Source organism: Histomonas meleagridis, assembly GCF_020186115.1.
Source record: "Histomonas meleagridis strain 2922-C6/04-10x chromosome Unknown contig_27, whole genome shotgun sequence".
Lineage (NCBI taxonomy): Eukaryota > Parabasalia > Tritrichomonadida > Dientamoebidae > Histomonas > Histomonas meleagridis.
In genome coordinates, this window is record NW_027150844.1 from 145,707 (window position 1) to 165,441 (window position 19,735).

Here is a 19,735-nt window from a genome sequence, read left to right on the forward strand (position 1 = left end):
CACATAAATCTCATCCGACCGTTAATACCATCAAAAGTGACACGAAAATTTAAATTCTATGATATAACCACCTCAGTTTAAGTCAATTTTCAATCTGTTGTTGGCCACGGTTTTTCAGTTTGCGATCCCAAATGCAGTCCTGTATCAATATCTTCGATGCTCCGATCTACAAATCAAACGATGCTCTCTTTGCAGAGGACCCAGCAATATTGGGTCGCTCACTCAGACGTCCAGCTCGTCCATTAAATTTAATTTATTGTGAAAGTAATGAAGATCAGGAGCCCCAATACGATTGCGTGAGAGACACGCTATTTACAGACACTATTATTATATGATACCAGGTACTATCTAAATAAAAAAAAAAAAAAAAAACAATATTTTTTATTAGAATTGATTCTTGTTATTTTCAAATTATACATTTTATCTGAGTGATTTTCATAGGTAATATCAAAATTAACCTTGAGAAAATGGATATCCTATTCTCCATGAGATCATTTTCAACAGAAAATATATTTTGTGCTGTTTCTTTTGTTTTACAATTTTTTGTTTTGTTTATCCAAAAAATCATAAATTTCTTAGGAATGCGCTTGATTTTCCTTTTCTGATAATCAATATGTATTACAAAAAAAATTATAAATCTATTATCATCAATTCCAAAGCTTTGTGTGTGTGTGTTGAGGTTGATTTTATTTCATTTATTGATTGGACTTTTAAAGTTTCCAATAATTTTTTGTTTGGCCAACTATAAATCGGTTTTGACAATAGTTACTTTATTAACCAATGAGCACAGAAGCAAAAAATGAACAAGAAGAATCAATCAGTCAATACAACCGCATGAAAGAACTTGAAGATGAACTTGAACTTCTTAATATCAAAGAGGAATATATCAAAGATGAAATTCGTTATCTTCGTCGTGAACTTATTCGTGCACAAGATGAAGTCACCTGCATTCAGTCAGTACCGCTTAAGGTAGGAAACTTTTCTGAAATGGTTGATCCAAATTATGCACTCATTGATTCAAAAGAACTTGTACGTGTCATGAAAACTATTGACCGTCGCCTCCTCAAACCAAACACTAGTGTTGCACTTCATCGTACTGCACATTCAATTGTTGATGTTCTTCCACCAGAAGGAACCACTGCCGTACAAATTATCGAACAAAAACCTGACGTAACATATGCAGACATTGGTGGTCTTGATATGCAAAAACAAGAAATCCGTGAAGCAGTTGAATTACCACTTACACATTTAGATCTCTATACACAAATCGGTATAGACCCACCACGAGGAGTTCTCCTTTATGGTCCTCCAGGAACAGGCAAAACCATGCTTGCTAAAGCTGTTGCTCATCATACATCAGCTGCATTCATTGCAGTTGCCGGCAGTGAATTTGTGCAAAAATACCTTGGCGAAGGTCCACGAATGGTTCGTGACACGTTTAGGCTTGCTCGTGAGCATGCTCCTTCGATCATATTTATTGATGAAATCGATTCCATTGCGCAAAAACGGTTTGATGCCGAACACGGAAGTGACCGCGAGATACAACGCATCTTAATGGAGCTTTTAGCGCAAATGGATGGATTCGATCAGACGACGAACGTTAAGGTCATTATGGCGACAAATCGCGCTGACACATTAGATCCCGCTCTTTTGCGTCCAGGACGACTTGACAGGAAAATCGAGTTTCCACTTCCTGATCGAAGGCAAAAGCGACTTATCTTTGGCGTGTTAACTAATAAAATGAACTTAAGTCCCGATGTGGACTTAGAAGATTATGTTTCACGACCAGACAAGATCAGCGGCGCAGACATTGCATCCATTTGTATGGAAGCAGGAATGCACGCTGTAAGAAGAAACAGATACGTGATATTGCCAAAGGACTTCGAAAAGGCATACGAAAAGATAGTACATAAGCCGGATAACGTTCTCTCATGCTATAATTGAATAAAACTAAAAATAAAAAGTTCTGATGTGTCAATAAAAGTATGAGATACGAAATATTGTTTTTTGGATTCTAAATATGCATTAAATTGTTTCAGTATATACTATAAATTATGATCGTCACAAGCTTATTTAGAAAATAATCATTGGCCTTTAGAAATATTTTACACATAAATTTATGAAAGAGAAAGACAAAATGTTTTTAAAAAGACTATCATATGAAAGGGCACCCCAAAACACTACAGTTTTTGAATATAAATACGATGATTTTTCATTCATTCGATTCTATCGTTGGGAACATTAGAAAAGAAATTTGAATTTCAAACCGTTTTTAAGAATACGTTTGTCAATGAAAAACAATGAAATCTGGAAGAACATCAAAAAATGAAATTTCAACCAAATTTAAGGATATAATATCAAAATTTATATCTATTGAAGGAATTATTTTAAATTTGGATAAAGAGAATATTGAAGAATCAGTACAATCAATATATGATTTATTAGGCATAAATCATCTATATTCAGTTTTTTTGATTGTATGTAAATTAGCATATTCAGCATTTGTTTCACGTATGAAAAATTTTAATATTTATATTACTTTTCTCCAAACATTAGAAAAAAAATATGAGAAAATATGTAACTATCAAATTATAAATATATTTACAAAATTTCTTCTTTCTATAAATTCACAAGAATCAAATTATCTTTTAGAAAAACTTTTTGAAAATAAATTAATTGATAATAGCGTGTTATCGAAAAAATGTTGTTTATATTTTATGCAATATTTGAAAATAGAAAAAATTAATGAATTAAAAAATATAACTAAAACTTTTTCGCATATCACAAAAGATTTTAAAGAACTTTCACAACTAAAAAGTAAATTTATAGAAAATTATGCTGAACTTTCGGCAAATGATTATGAACTTCATAAACAATTAGTTAAAGAAGGACATAATCCAAATGAAATTGCAAAAATAATTCGAAATGACGAAATAGAAAAACTTAAAGAAATATCATCACAAGAAGAATTTAATTTTAATCAAATGATTGAACCATCACTTTATGAAAGATGTTCATTTGTTAATCAATATAAAGTTTCGTTAATTGATTATGCAGCATTTTTTGGATCAATAAAATGTTTTAAATATTTACTTATTAATGGTTCTTCAATAGATAACACAGGTAAATATGCAATTGCAGGCGGAAACATTGAAATAATTCATTTATGTAAACAAAACCATTCTTCATTTTATTGGTCATATGAAGCAGCGATTAAGTTGCACCAAAATGAATCATTCAAATATCTTTATGAAAATAATATTGCTAAAACCATAAATTTAAATATTTTATTGAAAAAATGCATTACAAACAACTCATATGAACTTTTTTATTATCTGATAGAAAAAGAAGGAATGAATTTGGATCCTTTTATTAATGAATTATCATTAACAGGAAATTTATTTATCATAAAATGTCTTCTTAAAGATTATCAATTGACAAATGATATATTCCTTTCATGTGCAAACTCTGGGAATTTTGAAATTGTTGATTACATAATAAAAAGTAATAAAATTGGTAATTTAATGAATAAAATTTATTTTAATAATAATATGTTTCAAAATAACATTTGGAAATTCTTTAAATCATTTTCTACAGCATTTATTTCAGCATCCTCAAAAGGTCATCTTGAAGTTGTAAAATTATTTATCGAGCAAAAATTTGATATCAATGCGAAAGATCTTTCTTTGTGTTAAATAAAATTTATTACAATAATTTTATATATCAAAATAATATTTAAAAATTATTAATATTTTTTGATACAGCACTAATGCATGCATCCAAAAATGGTCATACTGATATAGTTAAAATACTTCTTGAACAAAAGAAAATCGATATTAATGCTAAAGGTAATTGTTTCAATAATTTAATTATGTTTCAAAATAATATTTAAAAATTATTAATATTTTTTGATACAGCACTAATGCATGCATCTGAATATGGTCATACTGATATAGTTAAAATACTTCTTGAACAAAATAAAATTGATATTAATGCTAAAAATATTTATTTTCATGATTTATTGTGATTTTAACATAATATTTGGAAATTATTTAAATTATTTGAAACAGCACTTATTTATGCATCTATATATGGTTATACAGAAATAGTTAAATTACTTCTTGAACAAAAAGGAATTGACATTAATGCTAAAAGTATTTATTTGTTTTGTATAAAATTTATTTTAATAATTTTATATTTCAAAATAATAATTGGAAATTATTTAAATTATTTCAAACAGCACTTATTTGTGCATCTAGTAGAGGTTATACAGAAATCGTTAAATTACTTCTTGAACAAAATAAAATTGATATTAATGTTAAAGATATTTATTCATTTTGTATAAAATTTATTTAAATATTTTGAAATTTCAAAATAATATTTGGAAATTATTTAAATTATTTAAAACAGCACTTATGTATGCATCTAAATATTGTTATATAGAAATAGTTAAATTACTTCTTGAACAAAATAAAATTGATATTAATGCAAAAGATATTTATTCATTTTGTATAAAATTTATTTAAATATTTTGAAATTTCAAAATAATGTTTGGAAATTATTTAAATTATTTTGTGCAGCATTTATGATGGCATCTGAAAAAGGTCATATAGAAATAGTTAAATTAATTCTTGAACAAAATAAAATTGATATTAATGACAAAGATATTTATTTGTTTTATTAAAAGTTTATATTAATAATTTAATGTTTCAAAATAATATTTGGAAATTATTTAAATTTTTTTGGACAGCGCTTTATCATGCAACTTACTATAATCATATACAAATTGTTAAGTTATTTCTTAAACAAGAAGGAATTGATTTTAATATTAAAGATGCTTTTTTGTTTTACATAAAGTTTAAATAAAAAACTTTGGATTTCAAAATAATCCTTGGAAATTGCATAAATTATTTGAAACAGTACTTATGATTGCTTGTAAAAATCATTATACAGAAATAGTTCATTTACTTCTTGAACAAGAAGGAATTGATATTAATGCTAAAGATACTTATTTGTTTTATATAAAATTTATTTTAATAATTTTATATTTCAATATTATATTTGGAAATTATTTATATTATTTAAAACAGCACTTAGTTATGCATCTAGTAGAGGTTATACAGAAATAGTTCAATTACTTCTTGAACAAGAAGGAATTGATATTAATGCGGAAAATATTTGTTTATTTTATTTAATATTTATTTAAAATATTTTAAAATGATATTTGGAAATTCTTCAAAATATTTTGAACAGTACTTATGATAGCATCATTTTCTAGAAAAGGTTTTGATGATGTATCTAAATTAATTCATGAAAAAGATAAATGAATCTAAATCAATCTTTTTTATCTTTCATTTTTCTCCTTTACTTATACAAATTACAAAAGAAAAAGATTTGAATAATCGAGCTTTTTATATCTACAATAAATTCAATATTTTGGGTTTTGATGCAAAATTTAATAAAAAAATTATTGCTACAAAAAATGTGATAACTACAATTTATTCATACAGTAATTTGATAAATTTATAATATTTAAACGATCATAATAAAATTTTATTGTTTTCATATTTCATATTTGTCATCATTTCACATCACATTACATATTTAATGATAAACCATTGAAGACGAAAAACTGGAAAATTGAGTACAATATTTGTGCAAAATTTGGAACGCAAAAGAAATAAAGCAGACGATAGCAGTTGGATAAAGTACTGAATTACAGTTGGGGATGGAAAGGTTGCTGGGGGAAATTGAACAAGCGAAAAATGAATCAGCTCAGCCAAATGAAATAATGCGTCTGCTAGTTGATATTCAAAATAAAGTTAATTCAACTTTTATTGAGTCTTTAAAAGATGATCAAAAAGAAAAAGCATTAAAAAGCATTTGGAAATTCCTTCTATTTGCTGCATCACATCAATCTAGTAGCGTTCGTATTGCTTCATATCGATCGACAGGTGCATTTCTCTTGAAATTACTTCCATATTATCCAATCATGATAAAGGAAACATTTTCTGATATTTCTATGGATTCAACTATTGATCTTAAGAGCTCCGGAATCATTGCTGCTTCGTTTGCCTTTATCTCAAATCATGTTGCGTATCCTTATTTAGAAAAATTTCTTGACACGACTCCAGTTTTTCATCATTTCAAAATATCAGATCCAGTTTTTTCTGAACACCTATCATCCATTATATCCAATTTAGGAAATCTTGGGTTTGAATGGTATCAATCATTACTTCAATCATTTTTAGAAACAACAAAAAACACATCTAACCGACACATCCTTAAAATTGTATTATCCATTATCAAACATGATGAAGTCAAATTAATGAATGAAGTTTTTTCATATGTTGAATCCAAGGGTGACTTCAAGGAATATTTACCATTAATAGCATTTATCTTAACAAACATTAACACTAATTCAGACGATCTTCATTTGACATCTGTTTTAAAGGCATCTCTTTTTATCCTCTCAAACCCCTCATCAAATTTCACAGAAACCGACAGCGCAATTCAAATTTTGTCAATTAAGTCAAATTTGTTTACAATTGAAATGATTCACGAAGAAAAAGAAACATTTCGAATCACACTTAAGACATCACGAGAAGAACAAACTATATTAGTTGAAGCGCATAACTTATTAACTAGGCCTTCATTTTATTTATTAAATTGTCCATATGAATTTTGTCTTCCTAATGAAACAGATGGAAGTTTAACAAAAGCATCAAAAATCAAAGCATTATCGAATTATTTGTTTATTGATCCAAGTAAATCAGAACAAGTATTAGATATTTTATCAAAGTATATTACAAAAGAATTTTCAGATTGTTGTTCAGCTTCATTACAAGGCATTTCCAAAAGTTTTAATGTATTATATGCGAATGTACAACATGAAAAACTAACAAATATATTAAATAAAATCATACGAAAGATCGACAAGAACAATTGGTTTTTAACAAATGATATATTAAAGTTAATAAGTATTATACCGAAAGATAAATTACAAGAATTCATTGACATTAATCGAATTCTTCATATATTAATTGATTTACTTTTATCGAAGAATGATCGAATATTACAACGCGTTCGTGATTTAATTAAATCATTTATTACGCCAATAAACTTCGAACGAATTACATTATTAATAGCACAACAAATTGATTTTTATAATGAGAAATCAATGGTTAAAATCTTAGAGACATTATCATACATCTTAAATTCATTTCCATATTATTCACGTGATCATTTAAATTATTTAATATATTTATTCATTGATTATTATTCATTTTGTATGAAGAATATTAATGTACTTTCATCGATATTTAACTTTTTAAGTTGTTATGATTCAAGTTTAGATATAAAAACAGTACAAAACCTTTTGTTGTCATCATTATTAATCATTGTTGGATCAGTTGAAGAAGTTTCAGGTTTTAATTCATGGGAAATTAATTTGTCGAATTTTAATCTAAAGAAAGTAATGAAAATGATTCGAATTGATATCCAAAGTAAAAATTTTGATGTGATATCAGAACATTCATTACAACACAAAATTTTATTATCGCCTGCTTATAATGCGTTAAAGTTTTTGTTAAAAATTCCGCATACTGCAATCGAAGGGAAATTTGCTATTAAACTTGTACAACAAATTATTAAATTGTTTCCTATTGAAGGACTTAAATTAATAGAAAAATATTGGATATTATTCACGACAGAAGAAATGTTTATTGGTATTGATTCTGCTATTTCAGTATTATGTATGATTCAAGATATGGAATACGTTCGAATATTATGTAATATTTATATGAAATATGCATGTGAACATGGTGATTTAATAGATTGCAAAAAAGTTTTAATTGAATTTGTGGATTATTCAATGAAAAATATTAAGTTAAATGAAGAACAATTAAATACTTTTAATGTTTTCATTTCAAATGATTATAAAAAAGAAGAAAATGATTCACTTTTACATAAACAAGTCAAATTACAAGGCGAAAATCGAAGTTTTAAATACCAAAAAATTAATTTATATAATGAATATTTAATTAATGATCCAACAATTATAATACAATTAAAATATAATACATATCAATTTACGAAAGAACAAATTGTGAAATTATTAAAAATGTATATTAAGAAAAATGATATTAAAACTATAAAAATTATACTTCAATATTCCATTAACAATAAAATATTAATTAATTTCACTGAAAATAATATAACATTTCCTATTAATATTGCATCAGAAATTATTAAATATCTTCGAAACATTAATTCTCCTGAAGTTAATAATTATTATAATATATATACACAAAATTATGATATAATTCCAATTGATTTAATGATAGAATTAATATCAATTGATTCCGATAAATATTTGGAATATTTAATCTCATTAAATAAAATAACTAAAAAACATTTTTATAACTTAACAAAAAGTATTTATCATATTCAACTTAATGAAACAAATTATATCAAATCAATGATAAAGTTCATACAAATCATTGAAAACAAAAACAAATTACGTTTTTGTATGACAATTTTAAATATTATTATCTCGAAAGTAGTAAAACTTGATGAAGAAATTGTCGATGCATTATTACAACTTATCGAAAGTAAAACATTATTAGAACTTTCATATCAATCATCGATATGTTTATATTTAATATCCACTAAATTTGTTAATGTAAAAATCATTTCGTTAGTACATATTATAATGGCAAATCTTTCGCCTATTTCGCCGGAGTTTTGTCCATTATATCAATCATTAATTATATGTGATAAAGATAATATTTTTGATCTTAAAACTTTATTAAAACTTTTTAATATATATTTCGACGTTAATTCTTATCCATCATTGTTTTTATTTGGGATTCGAATATTTAATGACTTTTTAACTAATTATCAAAACAAACAAATTTTACTTGTTAAAGATAATTATAATTTAATACTTAAAAAGATTTTACAGTTTTCATTGATATATCCAATAACAGAAACATGTTATAATACAATAAATATAATATTAAATAACGCCGAATTAAAGAAACAACAAATTTTAACATTAAATTCTTTTAATAAATTGTTTTCATCATTAACATTTGCATCATTTAATGCATTAAATAAATGTTTATATAACATCTATAAAATATCGGAACAAAACACAGAAATATTAAAAGTAATAAACGAATTAAAAAACTCAAAAACTTTCATCCAAACATATTTGGATATCCAAGAAGTTATGACTTCTTCTATCGATATAAATGAGCGTGAAATTTACGCGTTAAATCTAGCAACGACTTGGCTAGAAAATGGTATAATAGAATGTGATTGTTATGAGATGTCTGAGATAATATTCGATTGGTGTAAGTACTTGTATAAATACGTGTACGTTGCGGAGTTCCTCCCAATTGTTACACTTCTCTTCTTGAAAAACGGTAATCGTTTCTTCCCGTGTTTCGTCGGCGTTGCGAAATTCGTGAAGAAATTCGAGTTGGAGAATAAAGAAGAAGATAAGAAACAATTAAACGTTGCGATAACTTGCGCTGCTGACTCTATAGAAGGGAAATGTAAGGCGCACGCAATGGCGATACAGTTGATGATAATGGATAATAGAATGAATGAGGCACTGAAGTTGGCGCAGTTTAACGAGGACTGCAATGAAAGTAATGCGTTGTTGGAGAAAATTAAAAACGAGTTAGATAAGTAAAATATATATTTTATGTGATTCGAAATATATTTTAAGTAAGAAGATTTTTGAAGTATTAAAGAGCTGTTTGATATAAAATAAATAATAAATCTGTTTGATTGATATTGATTCTTAAAATAAACAAATATAATACCAATCAATATGTAACAATGTTCAGTTATTTTGATTTAATAATAGTATGAAAAGATGGAACGTACAATAATGTTTAACTTAAATAGTTAAACTATATTCAGCGATTTGAATAACAGAAATATTTTTTATGAACAAATTTTAAATAGAAATTATCTATAGTTTTTTGTATTGACGTTGTTCGTGACTAATTAATTTACCTTAGTAATTTAGATAAGAATAATTTAAATTTTATTGATCATATTATTTTCGTTAAAATCCTTTGCAAATGGATCATCTTCAATATTATGTTGGATAAATCCTATTGAGAAATCACCATTTGCATTTATTTCATTAGAATTTTCTGATAGAACTTCTTCACTAATTTTATTATTATTACGTTGTCGAAGCCTTATTATTAAAACAATAAGTAATGAAATAATAATTACTGCAATTAAAACACTAATAACAATATAAATTGTCATATTATTTCTTTTTATTTGTTCACTATATTGGAAAATTACATAAAAACTTGAATTAAAATTGTGATATGTTGAATAACTCACAACTGTATATTCGTAATAAATGAATGTAACATAAATATATGTATTTATAGAATTAGTATTTGAAAGTGTATATGTACTCATTTGATATGTTCGTAAAAATGAGAATGATTCTGTGATTAAGAAAGTATTCGTTAAAGTTATAGAAATTGAAATAGTTGTATTATAGATAAATGTTTCTTTAAATATATTTGATTTTGTAAATCCATTTGATTGTATAAATGCATTGGAATATGTATTGAATTTCGTAAAGGTATTAGATTTTGTAAATGAATTGGAATATGTGTTTGATTGTGTAAATGTAAGTGATGGAGAAAGACATTCATTAATTGTTATGTTACTTATATTAAGTGTACCAAATGAAACATCCATATATACAGATGTAACCATTATTGTTTGTGTTTTAATGTTAGAAAATGCATTCGTTCCTACAGTTGGTGAGTTGCTTCCATAATAATATATACATGTCAAGTTATAACAATATAGAAATGCAGAATTTCCAATTGATTTTAAATTTCCTTCAATAATAATTGTTTCTAAACTTGTGCATGCTGGGAATGCAAAATCACCAATGGAAGTAACAGGTTTAGGAATTGTTATATTTGTTAGTGCTCTACAAGTAGAAAAAGTATAATCATTAATTAATCTAATATTTCCATAAATTTCAATAATTACCATGCTATAGCATAACTGTAATGCAGCAGTTCCTATTGAGGTAACAGAATTTGGAAATGAGAAATTTTTTAAACTTGTACAGGAATCAAATGCAAAGTTTCCAATTGTTTTCAATTTATCTCCAATAATAATTATTTCCAAATTATAACATTTAACAAATACGTTATAACCAATTTCTTGGACATTTTCTATACTAATATTTTTTAAACTCGAACATAAATAAAATGAATATTGAGCAATTGATATTATCGTATTTGATAGAATTATGGAATTCATTTTACTACAATTGAAAAATGTATAAACACTAATGAATGAAATATTTCCATAAACTTCAACAGTTTCCATATTATAACAATGTTGAAATACTGCAGGTTCAAAAGAAGTAACAGAACTTGGAATTGTAAAATTTTTTAAGCTTATGCAGTAATTAAATGCATAATAATCAATTATTTTTAATTTATTGCCAATAATAATCATTTCCAAATTATAACATTCATCAAATGCTCTTAATCCAATTATTTCAACATTTTCTATTATAATATTTTTCAAACTTGAGCATAATTCAAATGAACGATGATATTGTATTTGGTAGTATTATAGAAGTCATTTTAGTGCAAATATAAAACGTATAATCATCAATCAATGAAATATTTCCATAAATTTTAATAGTTTCTAAGCTTATACATTGTTGAAATGCTGCTCGTCCTATTGATAACACTGAATTTGGAATTGTTATGTTTTTTAAACTTGAACAGTTATAAAATGAGGAATTACCAATTGTTACAATTGTATTACAAAGTTCAACTGTCGTTAGTGATTTCCAATTGGAGAATGCACTGGTTTGTATTAATGTAACTCCACTTAAAAAAATTACTTTAATAACTGTTTCTTTGAAATTTTGGGAGTCTGAAATATTATCAGTACTTGAGATTGTTAGTGTGTTTGTTGTAGAATCGAATAATATTGCTTCAGAATGCATAAAAAACATAGAGAAAATAAAAAGAAAATACTTTTTTAATAAGTGCATATTAATTTCGCCCAACACTTTATATTACAGAAGAAAACATTAAAGAAACAATAAATAAAAACAAAAATTGCTAAATAATACAGATAATTATAATAAGTGTTATATATATGTTTATGTTGTTGAGGCTGTTTTGTTATATAATGAATTATTTCTGAGTTATTCCTTTGTGAAAACTTATTAAAATGACATTCAAACAAAGCTGTTTTGATTAAGCTATTATAGGAAATCCACATGTTATATAATGTCTGTTTTTTGTTCCTTGTGTGAAAAGATAAATCTTGATATAAAATCTCATGTCTTATCATCCTTAAAAAGTCTGAACACCGGATACACAAATTAGAAGAATTATTTTTATTATGTTGACTTTTAAATTTGATTATATCAGATTCTAACATTTGGACGATATCATCTTGATTATGTAATAGCAGCAACTTATTTCCAAGACCCGTACCATTGTTGATCATTTCTAAATATATTAAATTTAGAATCATTGTTAAGCAAATCATGAAATAAAAATTCGTCAAAATTTTGTTGTTTTTTATTTTCTGAAAAATCCTTTGAAATTTTGTTGTTTTTTGTGAACAAACGGTATCGGCGGTTATTGTACCCATTGATGACATTGAAAAGACAATTCTTCTTTCATTACGTAATGAAAGGAAATCTTAAATCTTTATCAATGCCTAAAAACGAATTGAAAAATAAGGCAATAATTACAAACCACTCATCTCGCACGATTGCGAAAGTTGCTTTGAGAACGGCAAATTTGAATAAGGGGTGATCAGCCTTAAAAAACGGTTTCAAATACGGTTGGTGAACAAAAATTGTGGTGTTACCAGAATGAAGCTGTTTAACATTCGTTCAAAATTGAATTAAAAAATAATTCAATTTTTTGAGAAGTCTTTTCAAACTCTCTCAAATCCCTTCCTCACTTTTCATATAAGGAAATTTTTGATGGAAGGTCAAATACCCTTTGAGCATAACAGTGAAATCGAGCTTATTGGTGAAGAGAAATACATATTCGAGGAGCTTAGGAGGAGGATACGAGAAGAAAAACAGACATTTTTGGAGAAAATATCCGAAATCAAAACATTCGTTCAAAATGGTGCTACAAATCAATGGAGAAGAGCACTCGCTTGTGGCATTTGTTGGGTACCATCAGGAATTGCTATTAATTCTCGAACCCTTTGTTCCTTCCTTAAAATGTCAAATTCTGATCTAAATAGGTCATTGAACAAGATTGGATATGTTCCGTCAGCCAAACCACTTAATGAGTTATTTGAAGTGATTCCAGTATTGGAAGCAGATCAAAGTCAAGCTAGAGAATGGTCAATTAAAGCTTATTCTCCTGTAACACCACAGCCAATACTAGAAGAAGAGCTACACCATTCGAAATCATATACGTTTTCTTCTCCTAATATTGAAGAAACATCTTTGGTCGATCCAACATCCTTTTATTCTCCAAAACAAATGATTCCCGCGTCAAGCTCAATAGACGTTTTGTCGTTCTTTGATGATCCATTTTGTTGTCTTCCGGTCTTCCTAGTTGAAGATATGCAAAAAGCTAATTAAACTTTACCATGTATTTTTAAATAAACAGATAAAAACTCGTTTGCTCGAAATAAATTTTTTACAAAACGTTAGTCTTATCCAATAAGATTTGAAGTACCAATTTAACATTTAATATTTCAAGAGTTTTCATTTAATTCAACAAATTTACAATTTAAACCATACCAACACACAAATCATACAACTCATACCCATTTTATTTTAGATTAGTTTCTCCAAGAAAATTTTCCAAAAGTGCAAAATTAACGGTTATGGTCAGCCTTTCGAACAATGGGTCGTCTCCATTCCCCAGGCAAAGGTATTTCAGGTTCAACCATCCCATACCGCAGAACAGCTCCACACTGGCTTCAACTTTCAGGCGAAAATGTTGTCCAACTCATTTGTGATTATGCCAAGAAAGGAATCAGACCATCACAAATTGGTGAAAAGCTTCGTGATAGCCACGGAGTTGGTCAAGTTCGCGCAGTTACCGGTAACAAGGTTCTCCGTATTTTAAAGGCCAACGGCTTAGCACCAGCTCTTCCAGAAGAATTATATTATTTAATTAAGAAGGCAGTCAATGTCCGCAAGCACCTCGAAAGGTCTAGCCATGATATTGATGGAAAGTATCGACTTATCCTTATCGAATCTCGTATCCATCGTCTTGCTCGTTATTACAAGGCAAGGCGTATCATTGCACCAAACTGGAAGTACAACGCCCAAACAGCATCTGCTCTTACTGCTTAAACATTAAACTTTGATCCAAAAAATTTTCATATCTTCATATTTTATGATAGAGCTTTTCTTTTGGTTACAAAAACAATTATTTTTTAGCAATTCTTCGTCGACACGGTGTGGATACACCTTAATGCAAGATCTTGCATCAGATAGAAGACATTTTTATTTTCTCACAAAAATTGTTGACAAAAGTAGGATTTTAAACGGTTTTTCTCTTGACCACAAGATTTTGATGAAAGAAAATAATGATGGACACTCTTTTATAGAATTCAAACTTGCCCGTCCAATTATTCGTGCAATAAATGAAATGGGTTATGTGAATCCAACGCCTGTTCAATTAAAATCCATTAAACCAATTCTTGAGGGACATGATGTTTGTGCTACTGCCATCACAGGATCTGGTAAATCAGCGGCATTTTTAATTCCAATTATTCACATGCTTATTCCATACCGAGGATTACCTGGACCAAAAGCATTAATTATGTCACCCACTCGTGAACTTACAATTCAACTTCACAAAGTTTTCGAACAAATTTCTAAATATTCCAGAGTCACAGGAGCACTTGTTGTTGGTGGTGTTTCAGCAGAAGAACAAGCAAGGCGTTTAGATCCAATTCCAGATATCATTTTTGCTACACCTGGACGTATAGTTGATCAACTTTTTAACGACAACATAATTACAGCCAATCATATTAAGTATTATGTTCTTGATGAAGCAGATAGACTTCTTGGACGAGGATTCGAAGCAGAACTAACTGCAATCAATTCCAAACTTCCAGAAGAACATCAAACACTTCTTTTTACTGCTACACTCTCAGATCAAGTTAACAAGCTGATCAACAAAGTCCAAAAGAACACACTCAAAATAACCGTTGACTACTTTATGGAGGTTTCACCCACCCTAACTCAGCAATTTGTCAAAGTTAAAAGCTTTGAAAAACGAATGCCAGCTTTGGTTGCGTTATGTAAAAACAAATGCCAAAGAAAAACACTTGTTTTTCTTCCAACAAAGCAGTTAGCGCATTATGCCTGCTTGCTATTTAATTATGCAGGTCTGAAAGCAGCAGAACTTCATGCAGATCTTCCACAACCAGATCGTCTACAATCAGTTCAAGACTTTACAGAAAATAAGGTACGGATTCTTCTTGCATCAGATCTTGCAGCACGTGGTTTAGATATTTCAGACATAGAATATGTTATTAATTTTACAATACCAAATGAAATAGAAAGATATATTCATAGAGTTGGTAGAACAGCAAGAGCTGGAAAGCCTGGTACTGCTATATCTCTTATTGGAGAAGCACATGAAAAACAGATAAAGAGAAAAATTGAAAAGAAACAACCAAACCAATGCGAAGAATTAAAGATTCCACGGAACCTCATGGATGAGGCAACGGAAATAATACAGAAATTTGATGATATGATTAAAAAGGATATGGAAAAAGAACAAGAAGAAAAAGCAAGAAGAAGAGAAGAAATGGAAACAAAAAGAATGAAACAACTCCTTGATATAGAAGAAGAAATTCCTGCTAAGCTCCCAGATGAATCTGATTAAAATATAAATATTTTTTTTTCTAATTTTTCGTGCAAAAAATGTTCAAAAAAAACGAAACGGCCGGCACTTTTTCGAAAAGTGACACATAGGTCAAAATGTCTCATTCAGCTCATTCGCCTTCTTCTTTCATTTATGGATCCCAATACATCAACAAAATCATCAAAGCTGATTTTAATCGTTTGAGCCCAACAATTTTATCAGAACAAATAATTTCCGTTATTCAAAACACAGATATGAATGTTTTGTGTTATTCATTAAATACATTTTTCGAAATGATCGGAGAAAATCCCTCGAACCAAAAAATGCAAATCATTAAACAATGTTTAAAGATAATTATTCAAAAATTTCAAGATCATCCTCATTTCAAACAACTAATGATAAAATTCTTTGATTCATTTTCTACCTATCCTAGTGAAATCATAAAACAATTAACAGATGAAACAGGATTTATCCTTTCAGTTTATGGATGTTTTTCAGTTCATTCAGAAGTAGCAATTTCATTTTTCGAGAACACAATTTTACCAGAATATCTTAAAACGCAGAATTTCTTTTTAAATGATGAGTTAATATATAATATTTGTAGTATCACCAAAAAGTTTTCTTTCACACAATTAAACAAAGATAAGTTATCAGCTCGTTCATTCTTACCATATCTATCTGTTTACGCACCCATTCCATTGATCCAAAAAGAAATTTTTTCACCGCCCAAAATAAACGTTCCCCTTATCAAAGTGATGTCAGAAACCGACACGTCATTTTTGGTATCACTCACTAAACTCCGGCAACTCTTTAATTTCTATCCCGATTTTAATGAAAGCCATGCAGCGTCATTTGTGTTATCCATATCTATACCTGGAAGTAACATAAAACAATATTTTGATAAACTTGAAGTCCATCAACGAAATAATATATTTAATATATATAAAGAAATATTTATTGAAAAGAAAATTAACTTTACGAAAATGGTTGAATTTTTTGATATACCAAAATTTCAGCCATTACCAACAGATTCGATACATTTAATATTTTCATGTTTAAGTTGTTTTTTTGATCGCCAATTAATACCATCTGAAATCTTCATACGAAAATGGGAAAATGAAACATTACAATTTTCATTTTTAAGTTCATTTACACAGATTAACATTATGAATTTAGATTTCTCTAAAGGAACTAATTTAATAAATCTTCATCAATTAGAATTACAATCGAATATATTTTCGCAAATTAATAAGAGTTGGTTATCATATGACTTTGCAGAACGATTTATTTCATTAATAAAAAATGATATTACATCATTAGAAACATATTTAAATGGACTCGAAAGTAAATATCCGGCATTATTAATTACATTATTAGGACAACAAAACATAGAAAAGACAAATGAAATTAAATTAATTTCATTAAATCCATTTCTAAAAGTATTACAAAATTCGTCGCAAAATGTAATAAATTTTTTATGGAAAAATTCACAATCATTTATTGAAATGTTAATTTTAAATTTATATAATAAAAACCAAAGTAAAATCGAGTTAATATATGAAATATTTAATGATAAATTAAAGTCATTATTGTTTTTGCCTGATATAAACTTTGTAACTGATTTAGCATTTTTATCTGATTTCCATTATAAATATAAAATTAAAGATTTCATTATTAATTATGTTAATAAATATTCTATAAACTCTATAATAAAAATAATGGAATTCATAAAAAATCGAATTTTGGAAACAATTCCTTCAACTTTACAATTACAAAACGATGTGTTAAATTCATTGTTCGAATACTTATCAAATAATTTCGAGAATTATCCATCAGATGTGAAAATATCAATACAAAGAACTTATAGAGCATGTAAATCAATTCGATCTGAAATAAAAAGTTTTTCATTTGTACAAAAATTATCAGAAGAAAAAATTAATGAAATGAAAAATGAATCGAAATCGATTTTCTCGAAGTTATTTTTAGATGAAATAACTAATAAAGAGTTTATAAATATATTACAAGAATATAAAACAACTGATCCTTATTTGTTTTCATATATTATACATTATTTAATAGAAGAATTTAATTATATTGAAAAACATGTAACTTCTGATATACAAAAATTATCGATTTTAATTGGTAATTTAATTATAAATCATTTATTAAAATCAAAACAAATCGATTTTATATTTAATTATATAAAAAATTCATTAAATAATTCAACAAATTCTGAAATAATTTTATTCGTAACAAATATAATACAAGAATTAATACCAAAACTACATCAATATCCTCATTTTGTATTTGATTTAATACATGAAACTAAATTACGACAAATAAATTTAAAATTATTTGATAAAGTACAAAAAGTGAGTCAAATTTTGAATAAACCTATCAAATCGAACAAAGCAAATGTATTAAAAGTTAATCCAATACTTAAACGATTCCAAACATTAAATTCACCGCCACCAAAAATCTGTAAAATTATACAAGAAATTAAGAATGATTATACACAATTATCCACGATATTAATTACATTTCCTACATATCATGATTATATAGCTAATTATATCATAAATTTAATACAAGATATTCCACAATTTCTTAAATATATTATACGACCAATCTTAAGCTCTGGTAAATTCATTAATAATATATTTCAAGCTGCTTCATTTCAAGTATATCAACATATTCAATCGAAAGACTTTGATCAATATGAAGGAAGTTTTATTCATCGAAAGTTATTAATATTAGGACAATTAATTGGAAACATTACATTAGCAATTAATCGACCGATATTATCCAAATATTTAGACTTAAAGCAAATACTTTTACATGGTATATTACAAGGCAAATTATATGGAATTGTACCATTTATTTGTGTTATATTTAACTTAAGTTCAACATATTTCTTACCTCCAAATCCTTATACATCATCAATATTATATATTTTAGCATCAATTTATATTACTGATGGAATTAAGATGTTAATTAAGAATCATATTTTAAGTTTATTTGATCGAATGCATGTAACTATAAATGACTTTAATTCTATACCATTATTATATCCTGATAAAATTATTAATAATTTCGATTATATATTACCATATTTTTCATTACAAAGTTTTGTTTCTACTATTAATGATATTGAATTATTAATTAATTTCGATGAGAATTTTTTATATCAATTTATATCGAAATATTTAATATTACCCGATATAAAACTATTTAATAATAATAATGAATTAAAAGAGAAAATTAAAAAATTATTAATACAAAAAATTATAAATTTAATACGTTCTGAAGGTATTAAACTTTCAAATATTGCTTCATCTACAGCTACTACATTAATATTAAAAGATTTTATATTATATCCTGAAACAGATATTAATTATATTATGGAAATGGCATTAACATTAACAAATCAATTATCATCTGGTTTAACGATATTTACTTCACCGATTGAAATCTCAAGACATTTCTTAAGTATATTAAAACTAAACATTGAAGGAGTTACACATAAATTAATCGAAAACATTGTCGAAATTAATTATTCATGGATTGAACAATTTTTACGAGATATAATTAAAATCCTTTCATGGAAGAATGTACAAAAATCAATTGAACAACCGAATGAAACACGAAAGAAAATGAACATTAATGTAACAATAATAAATCATCATAGTTATCAATTAAAACAAGAGTTTTATTATCAAATGTTACAAATATATAATGATTTAATTGGTATTAATTTAACTATTCAACCTTATCCTAAAACAGAGCCGAATCAAGATAAACAAATTTTATCGGATCAAGAATTCGATCATTACTTACAACAA

General features: G+C 26.7%; 4 protein-coding genes across 4 annotated transcripts; all 4 read left to right on the top strand.

Annotated features, from left to right (window-relative positions):
• Window positions 1–780: 780 nt before the first annotated feature.
• On the top strand, window positions 781–1,944 carry GO595_004521 (26S proteasome regulatory subunit 6B-like; the record flags this gene model as incomplete). Its single annotated transcript, XM_067917662.1, has 1 exon — window positions 781–1,944. The coding sequence occupies one exon, from the start codon at window positions 781–783 to the stop codon at window positions 1,942–1,944; it is 1,164 nt and encodes a 387-aa protein (XP_067775103.1).
• An 11,083-nt stretch (window positions 1,945–13,027) lies between these two features.
• GO595_004522 (potassium/sodium hyperpolarization-activated cyclic nucleotide-gated channel 1) lies at window positions 13,028–13,645 on the top strand (the record flags this gene model as incomplete). The annotated part of the gene is made up of 1 exon (XM_067917663.1): window positions 13,028–13,645. One exon carries the CDS (start codon window positions 13,028–13,030, stop codon window positions 13,643–13,645), a length of 618 nt encoding a protein of 205 aa, XP_067775104.1.
• Window positions 13,646–13,912: 267 nt separating this feature from the next.
• On the top strand, window positions 13,913–14,368 carry GO595_004523 (40S ribosomal protein S13; the record flags this gene model as incomplete). Its single annotated transcript, XM_067917664.1, has 1 exon — window positions 13,913–14,368. One exon carries the CDS (start codon window positions 13,913–13,915, stop codon window positions 14,366–14,368), a length of 456 nt encoding a protein of 151 aa, XP_067775105.1.
• A 223-nt stretch (window positions 14,369–14,591) lies between these two features.
• Window positions 14,592–15,914, top strand: GO595_004524 (DEAD-domain-containing protein; the record flags this gene model as incomplete). Its single annotated transcript, XM_067917665.1, has 1 exon — window positions 14,592–15,914. One exon carries the CDS (start codon window positions 14,592–14,594, stop codon window positions 15,912–15,914), a length of 1,323 nt encoding a protein of 440 aa, XP_067775106.1.
• Between the last annotated feature and the right edge of the window lie 3,821 nt (window positions 15,915–19,735).